This window comes from Xenopus tropicalis, chromosome 7 (assembly GCF_000004195.4).
Source record: "Xenopus tropicalis strain Nigerian chromosome 7, UCB_Xtro_10.0, whole genome shotgun sequence".
Classification (NCBI taxonomy): Eukaryota; Metazoa; Chordata; class Amphibia; order Anura; family Pipidae; genus Xenopus; species Xenopus tropicalis.
In genome coordinates, this window is record NC_030683.2 from 44941435 (window position 1) to 44960755 (window position 19321).

Sequence of the window (19321 nt, forward strand, 5' to 3'; positions counted from 1 at the left end):
CTTCATGCATATCCAAGTTAAGTATCACAATATTTTGGAGTTGGTATTTATAAGAGTTTAATTTACAAATCACAATGGATTCAAATTTATTTGGTTGGATGAAGATCCTGCTTACCTGTTATATTTACCCCGCCCCCCAATTTGGGTCACAAGTCAGATGTTGATGCTACAGGGCTAATTTATAAATTCTGATGCTAACTGCACTGGTTTCTAAACTGCCATATAATGAGAATATAACTTAACCCCTTATCAGCCATGTATTGTGACTTTAATATCCTATATAAACCGTATATTTTGAGTCAGTTCCTAAGCTCAAGTAACTGAGATCAGAACAGAACACTTGCTGGGAAGCTGCAGAAAAGACAATTACTTGGAGCTACAGATCAGCACTGCTTAAGGGCTGTAGTAGCTTTGGGCTGGTATAGAAGCCCAAAAATAAAATGTTCAGCATTTCTAGTCTACTTCTTTTTATGTTTTAGTTCTTCTTTAAGTTCAGCTTCAAACAACAAGTTTGGAACTGCCCAAACTGCTGTGTGTCTATTAGTACTCATTGAGAAGATGATGACCCGATGTACAGGGCAGCATTGCTCCAAATGAAGAATCAGACCGCAAGCTGAGGTCTAGCCAGGAGCAGGTGATCATAATAATGTAAAAATGAATGTAAATTTGTTGCATTATATTCATGTAAAAATCACACTTTCTGCTGCACCAATTAGGACAGCACTCCAGACAATTATCAAAGAGCAAATATTAGATCACTCACCATTAAGTGAAGTGGTGATGAGATGAATGTTGGCGTGAATATCTATTGGTATTCGAAGACCCTTTTCACTAACTGGGGCTATCATGAGCATAGGATGCAAAGTTGTTGCCAACTGTGACAGTCAAAAAATAACCACCACCAAACACCACAAGCTGAATGCAGAGGGCATATTCATTTTTAAGGTATGCAGTTTCTTTTAGAAATGCCAGGCATAACTATCCAATTTTATACAAAGTAGGGCTTGGCACACAGTAGGAATGTCTCAAATATAGATCCGGATGTTATGCGCAACACTGTACTAGAGCATTTTCTATAAAAGGATCTTGCTCGGTCTTAACTTTTAAAATATACAAAACAGTTGGTCATTACCTTCATTTCATTATAGCCATTGACCTTTAAGCTCAACAAACTTGAATCAGGTCATACAGGCATTTTGTTCTGAATGCAAATTACTGATGTCTGGTACCATCTAAGATAAGAAACTGCAACAGCTAATATTCACAGATCAATAAAAATATGCACTCTGTATTATTAAACAACATTAAAGTCAACCCATAATATAATTTTTGCTTGATTAAAGAAGCAACTTTGCAATATACATTCATTACAAACCTGTAATAGGTTTTGACTTATTTGTATATATAATTGCTATTAGAAGTAATGTTTGCCAGTCCTTTTCTATTCGCTGCCCTGGTGGCTCTGGCATTTGAAACAAAGTAACACGAGGCAGCAGACTGACAGACCTGTCTTGCTGGAGGAGACTGACCTTTGCAATATTGTTTAAAAATCAACATAAATAAGTTCAGCAAATGCTGCTTTTAATAGCAATAACATTTACAAATACCTTTTAAAGCACTAAAAAAATTAATAAATTCACATTGGAATTAAGTTTTCTTTTATTAACTATATTAACTTTATAACTATAGCCTTTATGGTCCTGAAAGTATTATATAGGCTACAGCAATACAAGATATAACCTAATCAAAGCAGTTAACCAGTTTGCTTTTATAAAATTGAATTTTAAGGCTGTATCTAAATGGTTAAAATGTCTCCTTTGATTTTAAGGAAATACTATGGGGCCCATTCATGAAACCACAATTTATTTAATTTTTTCAGAAAAAAAATGTAGTTTTTAGAAATGATCGTACCGACCACGATAATATCATTAAAATGGCACAACTTTTTCGTGGTTTTCATTGACTTCCACGAAAAAGACCATTTTGCAATTCATTTAAGCTTTGGTATTGAGAGTATCTTTTGGCCAGGTTGGAGCTGTAGAGTGCCATTGAGTCCTATGGAAGGCTTCCAAAATCATGCATTGAAGTTTCAAAGCCAGAAAGGTTTTTGCGCGTTAACAAACATTCGGATCCGAAAATCTGTGACTTTCGGATTGCAACCACAATATTTTCGTACGACCAAGAAAAGAATTTTTGCGCATCAGAAATTTTCGAATTTTTTCCAGTTGTGCTTTTAACTAGAGAAAATTTGGTTTCATGAATGGGCCCATATGTGTGCAGCCCCATCATCAGCCCCTTTTAGCCAACCTTACACTTTCTGCAAAAGTATGCAGTTTGGTAAGAAATGTATCACAAATGCCACTTCTGTTCACACAATACGTCTTATAAACAGGACATTTCAAAAGTTGTGTGTGTATACTGTACATTTTGCTTTTTATGTACAGTTCAAAAGTACAATAATTTGCTGTACCCTTGCACCATATAATACTACTGAACAAGGCTATAATGTGCCACATCTACTATATGTTACCAGTGCCGGGAGACTGCTGTGCGCTTTTTAACTGTAGGCGTGCCGGGCCAAGGTCCTCTTGTTCGCACACTGGCACGCGTTCTGGTGTGGTGTGTGTCAAGATGCGCACAAGCGCAACAGAGGTTTGAAGCCGCTGTGCCGCCCGTAATGTCAGCGGACACACTGACGTCCCTTTGGTGCCAAATTGAAAGTTAAAAAGCGCTACTTTGTTTATTTTCATTGTTCAAGCTGTTTCTCTAAATTTCTAGATCATTGCTAAAGCCTTGTTTTTGTTTGCTCTACTGGTTTTTGACACTGAATCTCTGCTGCCTGCCTTTGACCATTGCCTGACTCTGACGTTGCACCTGCCTTATCCCTTTTGTACCGCATTTTCGTATCAACCTTAGCAGTGTTTAAAATACCTGTCTTCCCCTCAGAAGACAGCACAGGGCCCCAAATGGGCATTGGTGAAAACTGGGGTTCTCCTAAAAGGTTGGTACTAGCAGTCTGCAGGCTTGAAACCCTGGCTGGGGAGGAGGGACTGAAACAGTGATGTTATAAATTTTAACAACTTCTTCACAGCTTACAGACAGCATGCAGAAACTACATAATTCACAAAGCATTGCACAGTGATGTTCCTTTCCTTTTTGACATCACACGTGCAGGGGATTGTAGGAATCTGAGAATGCGGGCTGAAGACAGGCTAATGATAGTCGCCTACTGTTGTGTGTGTTTTTTGGGGTTTTTTTTTTTTGAGTCTTAAAGTAGTCAGCCAGATCAGCAGAAGAACAGGCAGCTAGACTTAGGTAACTTTTCCTAACCATATTGTTACGTTAAAAATCATGCAAAGGGAAAGTTGCTTATGTTTACTTTTCAAAAAGCTTCAGTTCTGTAAATGATATGAACAAAGAACACACAAAAAACACAGTTAGATAGAGCCAGGTCTTCATATGCACAATAATTCAGATTTTTAGCCTCTGCATTTCTTCTATCAGTTCTTAAAGGAGACATATCCTATAAAAATTAAGAATGTACCAGTGAATTATACTCCTCTAGATATAGAAGGATTGTGCTTAAAAGTTGTGTTTCTGACTGATTTATTGAGAAATTCCACAAAAACCACACTAGCCCCGCCCATCTGTTCCACTTCCTGCTGGCTGAATTCTCTGGATGAGCTGGGGAGCCGGCGGCCCTCCATACACTGCACTATAAGATACTGCCCTATCAGGTCAGCAGCTAGGCTGACCTGATAGGGAACTGAAGCCTGTCTTTGCTTGTGTGAGTGCGGGGCTGTGATTGGCTCTCCCCCTGCTACTGTGCTTCTGGCAGGGACCGTTAGGACACGCCCACTCTCCATTTCAAACTCGGACAGAGAAGTGATACGATCTAAGGGAGCTCCAATAAAGAGGCCATTGTTACAGATAGGATTAATTTTTAGCACAAAGTGAAACCAGCACCATTTATTATTCATTATTGCCTACAAAATTAGGGTTTACCCATTTATCCAATATGTTTCCTTTAATATTAAGCATAATTAGATACTTTGTGGTGAAGATCTTAGCCCAATATTCTTCCACCTCTGCATTATGGACTGCATGTTTTTTTTTTTAAATGTATTCATATACAGTAGTTTTTTATCCAGTGGTTCTTTTGTTAATCAGTTATCAGTGTTGGTCTTTGGGTACTTCTTAAAGGAGAAGGAAAGACTAGTAAAGAGTTAATCTCAAGCTGCAGGCATACCTTCAGTTGTCTCAATAGTGCCCTTAAGTCCCCATATTTCCCCTGTTCAGATGATCTGAAGCCAAACAGGAATAAAAAACGCTGAGCTGTGTAAAGAAGGTTCCAAGAATGCCTCACTCATGCACAGACACCCAGACCAAGTGTACATGCTCAGTCAGTAAGACTATGAGTCAGATTCCTGCTGATTGGCTCAGATCCACATTCCTAAGGGGGGGGGGGGAGTTCTTAGCATTCTTGAGGGAGGGGGAAGCAGGAGAGAGCAGAGAGCAGAAAGCTGCGTTTCTCTGGCAGAGCAATTACAGACACAAGAAATCTTTTTTCAGAGAAGTCAGTGCAGCATTTCAGTGAGTGCTTATGGCTGTATTTACATAGACCTTTCTGATAAAGCTTAAGGTCCCCATACACTATAAGATCCGCTCGCTTGGCGGGTGGGTGATATCGGGTAGCAAGTAACGGGCCAAACGATCGGATTACATTTGCGGCCATGGGGCAGTCGGTTCGGGGACCGCATCAACGAGCCGATGCGGTCCCCGATCCGACTGGATTTTCTAACCTGGCCGATCGAGATCTGGCCAATTTCAGGCCAGATATCGGTCGGCCAGGCCACTCTGTTCTGCCCATACACGGGCCAATTAGCTGTAGAAGCGGTCCAAGGGACCAATATCGGCAGTTATAATCGGCCCATGTATGGGGACCTTTACTTAGTTTTTACCTTTCTTTCTCCTTTAAACTGCCAGATTACTTGGTGCTGTAAATAATGTGCACTGTTCCTCTTTGTGGGCCTTGCTTTTTACCTTCTATTACTTTTTAATAAGTACAGGTATAGGTTACAGTCTGAAAGCAGACAATAAAAATATTCCTAAACTTTAGATTAGTTGGTTTTTTTCAAAAATGGGGGACATTTACAGGTCGAAAATAAAATCCAAATACTGTCCCTAAAATTAATGAAAAAGTGGGCATCCACTGGAATCCAGTGTTTTTAAAACACTTTTTTTCTGCTGTTTTTATGAAGAACTGAATTAGAGACTGCAAAATAAAAGTTACCAAAGTAGCTGAAATGTCCTGGTGTATAAAATGGAATCAATTTATAAATCTGAAGACAATATCCCATTAAGTTTTACAATGCACTAAAATAAGGTAAAATAGAAGGAAGTGCTTTTATTTTAATACCTTGAAAACTGTGAACCACCAGTCCCTTTTTAGGTTTAGGAGTCTTCAGTATGTGGCTAGGGAGCAGCCGGCCCCATCTGCTTCAGTAACACAGCCGCATCCACTTAGAGAGGAGTGAATATGCATAGGGTGGGCGGCGCTTTTGCAGTCCATTCCTGCAAACAGTGTTCTGTCCTGCCCTGCATTCCTCCCACAGATTTTATTAGCCTACTCTGCTTATTTTCCCTCTCTCTCTGCTCATCCCCCCCATTCTGATCATTCATCTCTCTCTGCTTGCCCCCCCTCCCCCTCTGATCCTTCATCTCTCTGCTCGTCCCCCACCCCTCTGATCGTTCATCTCTCTCTACTCGTTCCCCCCAGTGTCGGACTGGCCCACCAGGATAGCTCCCGGTGGGCCCAGGTGTCAGTGGGCCCTCCTGCTCCAGACCATTGGCCTGCTTCATTCCCTATTTCTGAATGGGAACACAGAGGAGAAATAGATGGAAGAATAGATGCTAGCATGTAAATAAAAGAGACTAGGGGGCACATTTACTAAGACACGAATCTGAACCGAATTGGAAAAATTCCGATTTGAAAACGAACATTTTGCGACTTTTTTGTATTTTTTGCGATTTTTTCGCCGTCTTTACAACTTTTCGGAAATTGTCGCGACTTTTTCGTTACCAATACGATTTGCGCGAAAAAACGCGAGTTTTTCGTAGCCATTCCAAAAGTTGCGCAAAATCTGGTGATTTTTTCGTAGCGTTAAAACTTGCGCGAAAAGTTGTGCCTTTTTCATAGCGTTAAAACTTAAAAGGTGCGACGTTTCGCACAAGTTTTAACGCTACGAAAAAATCGCAACTTTTTGCGCAAGTTTTAACGCTACGAAAAATCGCCAGATTTTGCGCAACTTTCGGAATGGCTACGAAAAACTCGCGTTTTTTCCCACAAATCGTATTAGTAACGAAAAAGTTGCGACAATTTTCCGAAAAAAATCGCAAAATACCGATCATTACGAAAAAAACGCAATCGGACGCATTCGGCCCGTTCGTGGGTTAGTAAATGTGCCACTTGGAGACTAGGTTGGTTGAGGAAAGGAGGAAAAATAGTTTGGAGAGTGGGTCCATGGTCTAAGGTTTTCTGGTGGGCCCCTGAGGTTCCCCCTCCCCCCTCCTGATCATTCCTCTCTCTCAGCTTGTTCCCCACTCTGATTGCCCCCCTCCCCCCATTCAGAGCATTCCTCTCTCTCTCTCATCGTTCCCCCAACCTTCCTCTGACTTTGTTTTCACTGCAACTCCCTGCACCTTATCATATACTGTTCCAGAACAGCTGCAGCTTTGTTTTCACTGCAACTCTCTGCACCTTATCATATACTGTTCCAGAACAGCTGCAGCTTTGTTTTCACTGCAACTCTCTGCACCTTATCATATACTGTTCCAGAACAGCTGCAGATTTGTTTTTACTGCAACTCTCTGCACCTTATCATATACTGTTCCAGAACAGCTGCAGATTTGTTTTCACTGCAACTCTCTGCACCTTATCATATACTGTTCCAGAACAGCTGCAGCTTTGTTTTCACTGCAACTCTCTGCACCTTATCATATACTGTTCTAGAACAGCTGCAGCTTTGTTTTCCCTGCAAGTGTATCATCATGTATCAATGTGCAGAAACGGTATATGATCCAGTGCAGGGAGTTGCAAAGAAAACAAAACTGTAGCTGTTATTCTTGAATTGGACAACAGTACATACTAATGTGCACATTAAATAATTTATTATTTATATTAGATGTAGGTAATTACATACTTTTGCACTATAAACAAAGGAAAACATTAGTATTATATTTTTTTTACTTTTTACAAATTAAGTTTTACAACTTAAATCTATTGCTTTAGGAGGGAAGAGACAAAAGAGGTAATGTTTGTATAACCATGGCTGCACTGGAGTCCACTTAAATGGAAACATATTTGTGACAGCTTTTCAGAAATTAAATTCTTCATTATTAAATAAAGGATATATTATGAAATTTACACATTTAAAAGAAGATAGTTACATAGTTCATTCTTAACCAATATATCCCATTAAACAATGCTGTAGAAAGCTATGATAGTTTTTCAGAACTCATTGAGACATCATTGAATAAATTGGTATATGTATAAAAAAGTAACACATTAAAAAAAAAAAAAAGATTTCTAAAATGATTCTGAGACATAAATGGCTCTGCATACCTATTCAGTTAACCCAATTTCAGTGAAATGCAGCATTCCTGTGAGCGCTGGTTTTTTTTGTGGATCTTGTTGCATAGGGAACCCCAGTTTGGCACAGGTGCGCGGCACACACACACACAGACATATATATAAGGGTGTCTGATTTCTCCTTAAAGAGAATTTATGTATTGAAAATTTAATTTGCTTTGCTATTTTATATTAAGAAAGAAATAGCACATAGGACTTTTAATTTTCCATATTTTTTCTTAAGGAACTTAGTTACTCCCATAACTGTCAAAAGGGGAGCACTCACCATAAGCTCCATGAAGCACTTATAACTCCAAATACGACATCCTTTTGCAATGCCAGTGATTGCCCATGTACATTTGCTAAGGCAAATCAATATGACTCAATAACCCTCTGTGCCACTAACATAAGGATTAGCTACGTTTAACCTGAAACCCTTAAAATTCTGTTGAACTGATCATCCTCAACTACTCAGAGGCTGACTTTGGGTAAAACATTCAATAGCATAGTACGGGAAGGTCACAGTTTTGACATTACTACAGATGACATCTGCAGTATTATTATACAGTAATAAGAAGAGAGATAGAGAGAACTGTAAGATAGGATCACACATTAAAACGCTTCTGAAGCTGACATTAGCTTCTCCCCCGCCTTCTGGTAAAGCATGAACCTCACTTGAAGGAAAATACTAAATACCAATGAGAGGTAGGTCATGGAACATATTAAATTGCATCTGCTTTTTGCTTCTAGTTCCAGCAACAGCTAAATAAAAGGGGAGTTGAGAAAGGCAATGCTCAACTGTATGTGACATTCAAGATTCTAAAGAAAGTAAACTTTGCTTAATGATGCTACTGCAGTTGCTTTCATTCAATAGTGAAAACTGCTTTGTTCTTAGATGCTGTGTTTTTTTCCCCAGGTATACTGCAGCATGTCAACTAAGGGGACCCAACAGATTGGCTAATCATAGAGTTCCCAGCTGGCTGTCTTGCTGGCCAAATAGATATTGTGTGATGTGACCATACACTGGAATAGCAGGAAAATGACAACAGGAAAAGTATAAAAATGAGAGGGGGATTGATCAAAGCACATTCCCTGAGCCAGTTTCACTAGTAATCTTGTATTTATGCTAGTGTATGTATTTACAAAAACAGGGGGTTTTAGTTATGATCATAAAACTGACAAGTCGCCACACTATGTCAAGGTAAACCTCATATGGTGGTCCTAACTAGGTAATGACCTGAAACAAATAGTTAGTATCACCATGTGGGGTTTAGCTTGACGTGGTATTGTGGCTTGTCACACAGCAGTGCCAAAAGCAGTATAAAGTGTAAGAGCTCCTACAATCTGTAAGGCAGGAACAATAACACACATTCTTTAGAAGCCTGCAAAAGCAAAAAGAGATAACATGCTACATACTCACTGACTCATCCATTATGACATTATTATTCCTCTTACTAGCTTCCACAAACTGGATTATATTCTCTTTAACAGGAAGCAAGAAGTACAAGCAAGTATTATACCCCAGCCACATGACCAAATTTGTTTTAAAAATCTAATTTTCACTGAATGAAAGCTTTAACTATACATTTATATCTTAGTAAAGGGCAAATTAAGCAATTATGTTTAACAAAATATTAGGTGTTTGAGAAACCCTGAATGCAAAATTACTCTTTAACAATACCTCAAATATTTTAAATGGCTACAATTCATTAAAACATTCATTATCAGTAACACTATTTCCCACAAGGTCAGTAAATAGATAATATTTCTGTTCTTTATGCTTATTCCTTTAAAATAAGACTGTACCTGTACAATCTTATTGGGTTTATCTAATGTTTTGATACTTTAAAGCACTGTGCTTCTCATATCCACTATCTACGTTCCAAGCATTCCAGTTCCTATACCTGTACAAAGCACATAATATGCCACTTCAAAAAAAACAAGCAAAAAAAAAAAAAGAAAGCGAGACTGGGTGCTTTCATTTTACATTTAATGTTAACATGTTTGTTGTGCAGAATTAAAGGATACCATACTGTGAGTTGGTTTGTAATCATGCAAATATATTTAGATATTTAGTTAGGACAAAAACTTCATATTCTTAGGACTAATACATATAATTAAAGACTACAGAATACACTTTTAGGTGAATAACAGGCAGACCCACTTCCTGCTATGAATTAAAAGGGACCAGTGTGTTTGTTACATGTCATAGCTCTAGGATTACATTTTATACAGCATCTATTTATACTAGATATAGCATGAACTGCTGGAAGCTCATCAAGAGAGTGAAAGTGAAAAAGCACTAAAGTTTACTGTACCATAAACTCATTGTTTTAAGTTTTTTTATTCTACCTTGAATTATATATATTTTACACTTCCAGGGTGCTTTACTTCCAATAAATACAAAAGAACAATAATTACATTACATACATTCAACCATACAGTAAAATGTACGGTTAAAAAAGAAAACGCTGCAAGAAAGTCAAAGAAGATAATATCCAAAACGCCTACCTGTAATCTGAGAGGTAATGTAACTGTGGTACCTATGTTTTAGCTTTCATTCCTATCTACTGAATACCTAAAAGTGTTTTTGGGAGGAGCTTCATCTACAAACAGGTAGAGATTGTACTTTGTTTTCTTTTTAAACTCTGTCTACAAGTGAAGCTCAAAGAGCTATAAAGCCTACTACTGTAATACATCTGAAAAGTAAGATTTTGAACATAAATAAACCAGAAAAACAATCATGGCAATTTGTATTGTAAATAAATGATACGATTTGGAAAAAGCCTGACAAACAGAACTTATGCTAAAGACATTCACATTTGTATATTCCCTTTTACACTGCAATGCATAGTAACTGTGGGGTGAGGGAAAATATTTTAGGAGGCCGTGTATATCAGCTCATTTCCCCCATATTAAAAAACTTGTCCTTATGTCTTAAACAGCACGCAGTACAAAAGGAAATGGAGAAGCTCAGCGTCTTTAATTGCACTGTAAAGAAAAATAACATTAAATAATCCTCACTCCCTCCACAGTGACGCTAAAAAAATCAGACATAGGAATTGAAAAAAAAATGTTGCTAGAAAACCTCCTATTTAGATGGTTTTTGGCCCCTTGTTAAGAGAGTGGTGACCTCTAAGACAACTTGTTTTACATTTGGTGGACTTGTAAATTCATAACTCCATTCTGGAAGGAAGTGAATGGCCTCATTATCAAGATCACAGGGAATTTATACTTTCTCCTGCTTTAGCCTTTATAAATAGTTTTATTGATTGAATCCCTCACCAATATAGCATATTATTGTCTTAATTGCTAGCAGATTTACAGTGAAAAACTGGAAACAAAATTGCTCTCCTGACTAAAAAGATAAGGTAAAATAAAAAAACAAGGTTTCTTTGAGAAATGTTATCATGAATCAACTAGGAAATCAGATATATACTTAAAAAACTAGGAATACTGGGATAAAATGTCTTATATTCCATGAAAAAAAAAAATATTTCAATAAAAATCTAACATGGTTAAAAAAAATCTCCATGTTCACTGGATAATAATAAAATATCAGATAATTAACTGCTATATATTCTAAGGGTGATGGCACATGGGTGATTTGTTGCCCACAGTTAAATCTGTGCTACTGTGGGCAACAAATGTTCCGAAAATGACTTACTATTGAACAGCATCACCATCACCGCAAGTAAAACTTTTGCAGCAATCCTGCTTAATCATGGGGATATACCTCCCTCCGCATTTTCCCGTGATTAAGCCAATTTGCCGTGAGTGCTAAGTTTCACTTGTGGCAATAGTGATGTTATTCAATGGCAAGTCATTTTTGGGAGACTTGTTGCCCACGGTAGTGCAGATTTTGCTGCCCCACATGTTGTGATTAAACATATGGTGTGATATATATCAAAACAAACATGGAAACACAGCATCTACGTTCAAAGCACACTTACCAGAAAAATTCCGAGAAACCAACATTGTTGTGAGAATTGCACCCTACAAGGAAAGATGGGACATTATGTAGACCATCATCAAAAAACTGGGCACGAATATGCAACTTTCAATGGCAGAACCCCACCTGAAATCATATCTTAGCCCACAATGTCTGCCTTCTAGAGTAAATGTACAAATAATTAAGAGGACAATTAACAATTGCTTAATTATTCTGGGTGATATTGCTGACTGTCCTGAGTGCCCTCCTATGCATTTGATGGCCTAATCAGTTCAAATCTTTTCCTTGGTTAAATGCATTTAGAGGGGCTGATCAATCATTTGACACCATCTTAATCCATTTCCATATTTGACACCATCTTAATCATCTACTGGGAGTTAAAGAGTCAGCTCTATAAGCATAAAGATTCAGCTTTATAAGCATTGTGGGCTAGAAAATTAAAAACCCCAACTTATTTAATATGATTAAATGATTAAAGAGATGTTGCCACAGGAAAGACATCCATGAGCTCGATATGCCCCACAAGTTTTTTGGGATGCCTAAAGCAGTAACAGTTGCTTGTGGTATGTAGGGTGAATTTAAAAGGTACTTATACTTTCATATTATGCATTGGGCCCACTTATTGTAGATAACCTAAAATTGAAGAAATGGCTATGTATACACTCACCTAAAGGATTATTAGGAACCCCATACTAATACGGTGTTTGACCCCCTTTCGCCTTCAGAACTGCCTTAATTCTACGTGGCATTGATTCAACAAGGTGCTGAAAGCATTCTTTAGAAATGTTGGCCCATATTGATAGAATAGCATCTTGCAGTTGATGGAGATTTGTGGGATGCACATCCAGGGCACGAAGCTCCTGTTCCACCACATCCCAAAGATACTCTATTGGGTTGAGATCTGGTGACTGTGGGGGCCATTTTAGTACAGTAAACTCATTGTCATGTTCAAGAAAGCAATTTGAAATGATTCGAGCTTTGTGACATGGTGCATTATCCTGCTGGAAGTAGCCATCAGAGGATGGGTACATGGTGGTCATAAAGGGATGGACATGGTCAGAAACAATGCTCACATAGGCTGTGGCATTTAAACGATGCCCAATTGGCACTAAGGGGCCTAAAGTGTGCCAAGAAAACATCCCCCACACCATTACACCACCACCACCAGCCTGCACATTGGTAACAAGGCATGATGGATCCATGTTCTCATTCTGTTTATGCCAAATTCTGACTCTACCATTTGAATGTCTCAACAGAAATCGAGACTCATCAGACCAGGCAACATTTTTCCAGTCTTCAACTGTCCAATTTTGGTGAGCTCGTGCAAATTGTAGCCTCTTTTTTCTATTTGTAGTGGAGATGAGTGGTACCCGGTGGGGTCTTCTGCTGTTGTAGCCCATCCGCCTCAAGGTTGTGTGTGTTGTGGCTTCAAAAATGCTTTGCTGCATACCTTGGTTGTAACGAGTGGTTATTTCAGTCAAAGTTGCTCTTCTATCAGCTTGAATCAGTTGGCCCATTCTCCTCTGACCTCTAGCATCAACAAGGCATTTTTGCCCTCAGGACTGCCGCATACTGGGTGTTTTTCCCTTTTCACACCATTCTTTGTAAACCCTAGAAATGGTTGTGCGTGAAAATCCCAGTAACTGAGCAGATTGTGAAATACTCAGACCGGCCCGACTGGCACCAACAACCATGCCACGCTCAAAATTGCTTAAATCACCTTTCTTTCCCATTCTGACATTCAGTTTGGAGTTCAGGAGATTGTCTTGACCAGGACCACACCCCTAAATGCATTGAAGCAACTGCCATGTGATTGGTTGATTAGATAATTGCATTAATGAGAAATTGAACAGGTGTTCCTAATAATCCTTTAGGTGAGTGTATATCATACCTTTAAGTTCTACTTTCTTTTAAAGAAAGCGGAACACTGCTCATGTTGCGCCCCTTTCCCTTACATCCGGTCTTGCATTCATTTGAGTTTCTGCGGTGCTGCCAGCACTTTCTCATAAAGTAAGTGCCCCTCCATGTCTTGCTTGAGGAAATGTCAAATAACAGGAGCAAATCAGCTCTCGCTGTACTTCTTACTGGCTGATGATCTGTACTGCTTTGTGGGGGCTCTGACTACTAACTTGCTAACTATGCTATGAGCTGGTGATCTGGCCTGCTCTGGTAACAAGAGTGCACTTTTCCCTTGTGTGCCTGTTCCTCTAACTTGCAGGCTACATATTGCATAGATGCACTCCTGTTAGCAGATGCTCCTTTGAGCAGGTCAGGTGAGCCCACCATGCAGCCCCCTGTCATTTAATTCAGACAGAGCTCTTTCTGCACTTTGAATTCCATCAGTTACCCCAGTTACAGGACTGGGTCTCGTCTATTTTAGTGTCATCATATACCATATGTTTTCAGCTCTGCAGTAAACAGTACAAGCTCTCTGCTCTGTAACAGGGTTCAGTGTTGAAATTCAAAGTGCAGATTGTTTTGCTGAGAGAAAAGAGAAGGGCACTGAACTATACACAGAGTGAGAATCTGCTTGTCCCAAAGTTAGTCCTCCAAAGGGGACCTGGACTAAAGGTCATATAGGGTGATTAGAAACTGCTATATTTTGCTGGACAGAAACAGGTTTAAAGTAGCAGATACTAATGTCTCTAGTTGACACAGGCTTAGATTTGGTTGCAAAAGGGCCAAATATAGGGATATTTAATCCATCCTTCCACTGGACGATCAGACAGATACAAGTGCAAGCTGGACAAACTGTCCTTTTGGCTGACTAGATAATTTACTTGGTAGAAATGAACTCTAGAAATTTAGAAATGAGCTATGTTTTAACCAAAGTTAACAACCAAATTTGGTCTTCAGTCAGTCCAGTTTTACATTTAGTTTGACGTTTGGTGCAAATGCAGCTGTGCACCAGAGGTTAATCAGCCAAACCAATCTTATTTTAAGTGAGAAAACACAGAGTATCTGTATTTTTAACTGTCAAGATGAATTAAACTAAAATACTTTTTAGAGAACAATTGTACTTCAATACCAATATATAGTGCAATAGGTTAAATGGACTTACTTTAAGCTTTCTCCGTGCATTGAACTTTCTCAAACATTCCACTGTTTCTTGTCTGTGCATCATGGAGGCAACAGTTGATCGTTGCTACAAATAAATAAATAAATAATTAGGATGGATGAAAGCTTGGGTTTCTTGCATATTCATTATTTTGTCATTGTTTAGCTCAGATGGGCAGAGCACAATATCCTATGTTTTTGCTTACTTAGTATATAGAAACCTGCAAAAGGTAAGTTTATCTTTACATACAGAAATATATAGCATAGCTTGTTCTTTGCTTCTATAAAGAATAAAAAAACAACAACTTCAAGCAATTTATATCTCTGCCTTTTTAAGCAATCTATGCGCTGTGCAGTTACACTGTATTTCTTATTTAGAGCCAATAAAGTAAAACAAACCACCCCTTTATGTATTGTGAATAAAATATAGCTTTAAACAACTATTCAATAGATACAGAAACAAAAACAACTACAATAATTTTACAGTTATTTCTAGGTGTGATATCAATTGAAAGCAGTATCTATGTGTCCTTTTCTGTACTATGGGAGAGGTTTGACTCTTAAAACAGTGTTCAAGAAGTCAGCGCTCCAGCCATGACTCCAAATACTGCCGTGCATGCTTTTTTACAGGTCTGTTAATCAGAGGCCTTCTGTTTTCTTCATTGTTTCAAACGCGAGAACCAGCAGTGCAAAGAATAGAATAGGGACAGAGACAGGCTGCATTCAATAGGAATTACATTTACAAATAACTCGTTACTTTATGTCATAAAACAGCTATGAGCATTACTTACGCAGACCCATGGGTGCTTCAGAGCCTGATCTGCTGTGATACGTTTTGCAGGGTTTATTGTCAACATCTGATTAATTAAATTCTTGGCTTCTGGGGTCACTGTATCCCACTCAGGTGACGGGAACTGCAGAAGAGAAAATGGTCATAAAAAACAACCTACAGGTACTGTACAACCAGCAGAACACAAAATTTCTGCACTGTTGCCACCGACAATATAATATCATAACAAAGCTAAAAATCTGTGTTTTCATATAAAGCTAAATAATATGTGTAACTAATGTCTGCAATTGGTACTGGTATTACATTTGACTACATAAAGATACAGGGGTGAATTTATGAACATAGGTGATAAATTGCAGTTGCAAACAGCAACGAGTTTGAAAACAATATAAAAAAATAAATAAAAAACAAAAAACCCACCAGACACTTCACTTGTGTTATTTAGCATCTATGTTTGTAAATGAGACCTACATCCCTTAACACCTGAGAATATGTAGTGAATTCTGTCCTTTTCACACAAAGGCAAAATCTGGTACAAATCTAAAGTAGGAGCCTGTGCAAGGAATTCCAACATGCAAAAAAGAGTATTAAGTATACATGAATTGGATTACATTTAGATGCTCATAAATACCAAGGATTGTTCATTTTTCTAGGTCACAGAAAGGGCACACAGAGCTAATAGTAGCAGCTACTTGTCAAGGCTACTAAAACAGACAATGCTGATCATTTACTGATAATTGTCTCAACGTGTGTTTCAGCAGAGGCAATTCTCAAACTTGTGTATGGCACGGTATTTTCTGGAGTATAGTAGCTGTGAAAAAGTAGCTGCTACTAGTAGCTCAGTGTGTTTTCACCCTTTACCTGGAGAGGAAACTTTGGACAACTTCGGGAAATCGTAGTGACGCATATGCCATCCCACTGGCGATTTACATTCTTGTCGGTGGGACACTGTGGGGAGATTAGTCGTCCGCGGCAACGAAGATTTGTCGCGGTGCGAATAATCTCTCCATCTGCCACTGCCCTAAAATGAATAGTGAGCTAAATCAGGCTGACCTTATCATTTGAGCCCAATTACTAGATACTAGAGGCCAATGCAAACACATTAGCCAGTCAATCAATCAGATACTACTTAGAAAAGCCACAGTTTTAGTCTAATATATGGTTGAATGAGCTGCCAACTTGGTTAGTGGGGAAGCTGGCAGGTTAAAGAGTGGATTTACCTCTAGTGTTAATATACAAAATACTGGTGTACAAATAAAATGACCAAACGATCATTAATCACAAATAATTGATAAAAATAAAATTCAAAGTTTTAGTAAATTAATCTACATTTTTACCTTAATGGGAGCTGGTGCTATAATCAACTTTCAATAAACTGCCCTTCATGATTTAATTGTGTTTGATAAAAGATGTCACTATTTTTCTTTAGAATTGCTCAACAGTTTGCATATAATGAAACATGTGCCCCCTTTTGTTCCAGATTTTGCATTAAGCCCCTGATCTAGTATACTTAGGGGACAGACAATCATACTAAAGCATATATACTCGGAAGAGTTAGCATAGTGTTAAAGACAATGGGGGGATGGCCCTGCTCAGGAGATTGTACAGTATAAAAAATGTATAATTAAGCACTGTCTTTCTTACATCATATGCACCAGCTTTGATCTGTTGGTAGAGCTTATGTTGATCTTCATCCCAAAAAGGAGGGTAGCCCACTAGTAATATGTACAGAATTACCCCTAAAACAGAAACAAGATATGTTATAAACAGGTTCAGTTGTTGTTTCTTCTTATTATGTCCTTCAAAATATTCTATATCAACATCCCTGCAATTTTAGAGATTTAAATGTTACACTGTCCTTACCGCATGCCCATATGTCTACTGGTTTCCCATAGGGATCTTTTCTCAACACCTCGGGAGAGAGATATCCTGGAGTTCCTGCAAACCCTGCAGAACAAAGAACTTGTAGTAAAATCTCATACTATACCATCACAATTGAATATAAAGACCTCCTTACAAATAAAAAGATATTGTCTATCCTTTAGCATCCCACAAGATACTGTCTTAGTTGTGAAGGGCAGAACATGGCAGATTAATACATTTTCTATTTGGATTTGTCACTTAATCGATCTGCATGTTTACATCATGATGGCTGCTGTATAGACAACGCCAGATGAGAACTACTGATATCATGATTAATCCAGCTAGATTCCATTTTAACCTCTATGCCAGTTATGACAACAGGACTCATGTTTTAGCAGCAATGGTGGTATGATCAGTACTGCTCATAAGTAGAATTTTAATTGCGGCCCAGGTAACTGTGACCTAGTGATCCTTTTCCTTTTTCTGCCTGTCTACTGTCCGCTTGCGCATGTGCAGTAGAGTGCAAAGCTGAACTTAGAGAAAAAAGTTGGCCTTTTCACTCTACTGTGGATGCGCTGGCCCTGGGATTCAAAGACAGACAAGTGCGGGCAGAGGATTGCTTGGTCCCATGAACCACGGGCTGGTGCAAGTTTTCTGCTAACAGGAGCACAAGCCCGGGGTATCAGGTAAGTCACTACAATGACTGGGGGATGCCTAATATTTGGCACCCCTCAGTGATTGTAACTTTCCTTTTTCTTTCAATGAATTTGCGTACAAGCACAAATGTCCTAACTTACCAAACCATGCTTGTTGGTCTCCTTGGACTTCTATGGCAAGCCCAAAATCAGCCAGTTTTACAGCAGCCCCCTTGCATTTGCTTGCCAACAAAAGATTCTCAGGCTAGAAAAATAAGAAAGGAAGTTAATTGTGGACTGGCCAGAACTACTAGCTACTAGTTGGGGTATTGCAAAAAGTGTAGATCTTGCAATTCTGGAACATAGCTAGTAGATGTTTGCTTGGTAAGACTGATTAATGACTGATTAAATGGCTGTGCAGACAAAACGCTGTAAATTTTTTTTAAAAAAAACATTCAACAATTGATACACCAGTCACACTATGCATAGCCAAAATTATAAAAACACTGCAACGTCAGTGAATGAAGAGACAAACGCATTGGGCAACTGAATAATATGTTGTAAGGCAGTATGGGCACTAGGGGGCCATCGTGAGCTAATGATACTGATACAGAATACAGATTACACTGTAATGCAGATTTAGTAAAAATCAAAGCCCATGAAAGGTTATATGATTAACTAAAGCACCTCATGAGTATGAAAATGGTAATTCTGCAGGGAAGATACAAAATGCAGTATGTAACTGCATGAGGTGTTAGCCTGGAATGCAATACTGAAAAGAGCTACTAACTACTACAGTACTGAATATTACATAAATAAATTACCTATTGAAGATTAGGCTCAATACCAGTAGCCGAGGTATGGTGGCTTTGACATAGGGACTATTAACAGAATACACTAATAATATTGGCAAATATAATGACTGTAGCAGTCTTTTTAGTAATAGTTAAGTGATCAAAACTCTTCTATTGCAGGGAATGCTGTCATGCAAGCTATGAAGCAACTGAACTAATTTACAATTAAGCAATAAATGAGCATGATTATTTGCAAAATAAGAGTCCAAAATTCCCATTATGTAACTTAAACCAACTAATGGTGCAAGGGTTCTAACTGGAATAGAGAATACACAATATGAGTAAGGACTTTGGTTTATACTCACTTTCCAGAAATTAAACAGTAACTGTGGTATAGGAAAACACTTTAACCCCACTCTGCACTCTCCCAGTAAAGAAAATGATACAGAACCTGTACTATGAATTCCAATCCCACTGTGCTGCCTGTGCTCTTAGGCATTATAAATAAGGAGACGTTTATTATACAGAAAGAAGACAAATGAAATGCAGAGTGTGACTAATGACATAGTTGAAGAAGTCCACGGATAACTAAAAATACAA

General features: G+C 38.4%; 1 protein-coding gene across 31 annotated transcripts in view; it reads right to left on the bottom strand.

Moving 5' to 3' along the window:
- The window catches only part of camk2g (calcium/calmodulin dependent protein kinase (CaM kinase) II gamma), a 172767-nt gene that overhangs the window by 48752 nt on the left and 104694 nt on the right, over positions 1-19321 (bottom strand). For all 31 annotated transcript variants that reach the window (XM_012965995.3, XM_012965993.3, XM_012965990.3 and 28 more), the window contains exons 7-12: positions 18090-18192; positions 17293-17376; positions 17074-17168; positions 15431-15553; positions 14644-14727; positions 11584-11626 (exon numbers count right to left, since the gene is read on the bottom strand). In XM_012965995.3, coding sequence (XP_012821449.1) covers positions 11584-11626; positions 14644-14727; positions 15431-15553; positions 17074-17168; positions 17293-17376; positions 18090-18192 — 532 coding nt within the window. The remainder of the gene's footprint in view (positions 1-11583; positions 11627-14643; positions 14728-15430; positions 15554-17073; positions 17169-17292; positions 17377-18089; positions 18193-19321) is intronic.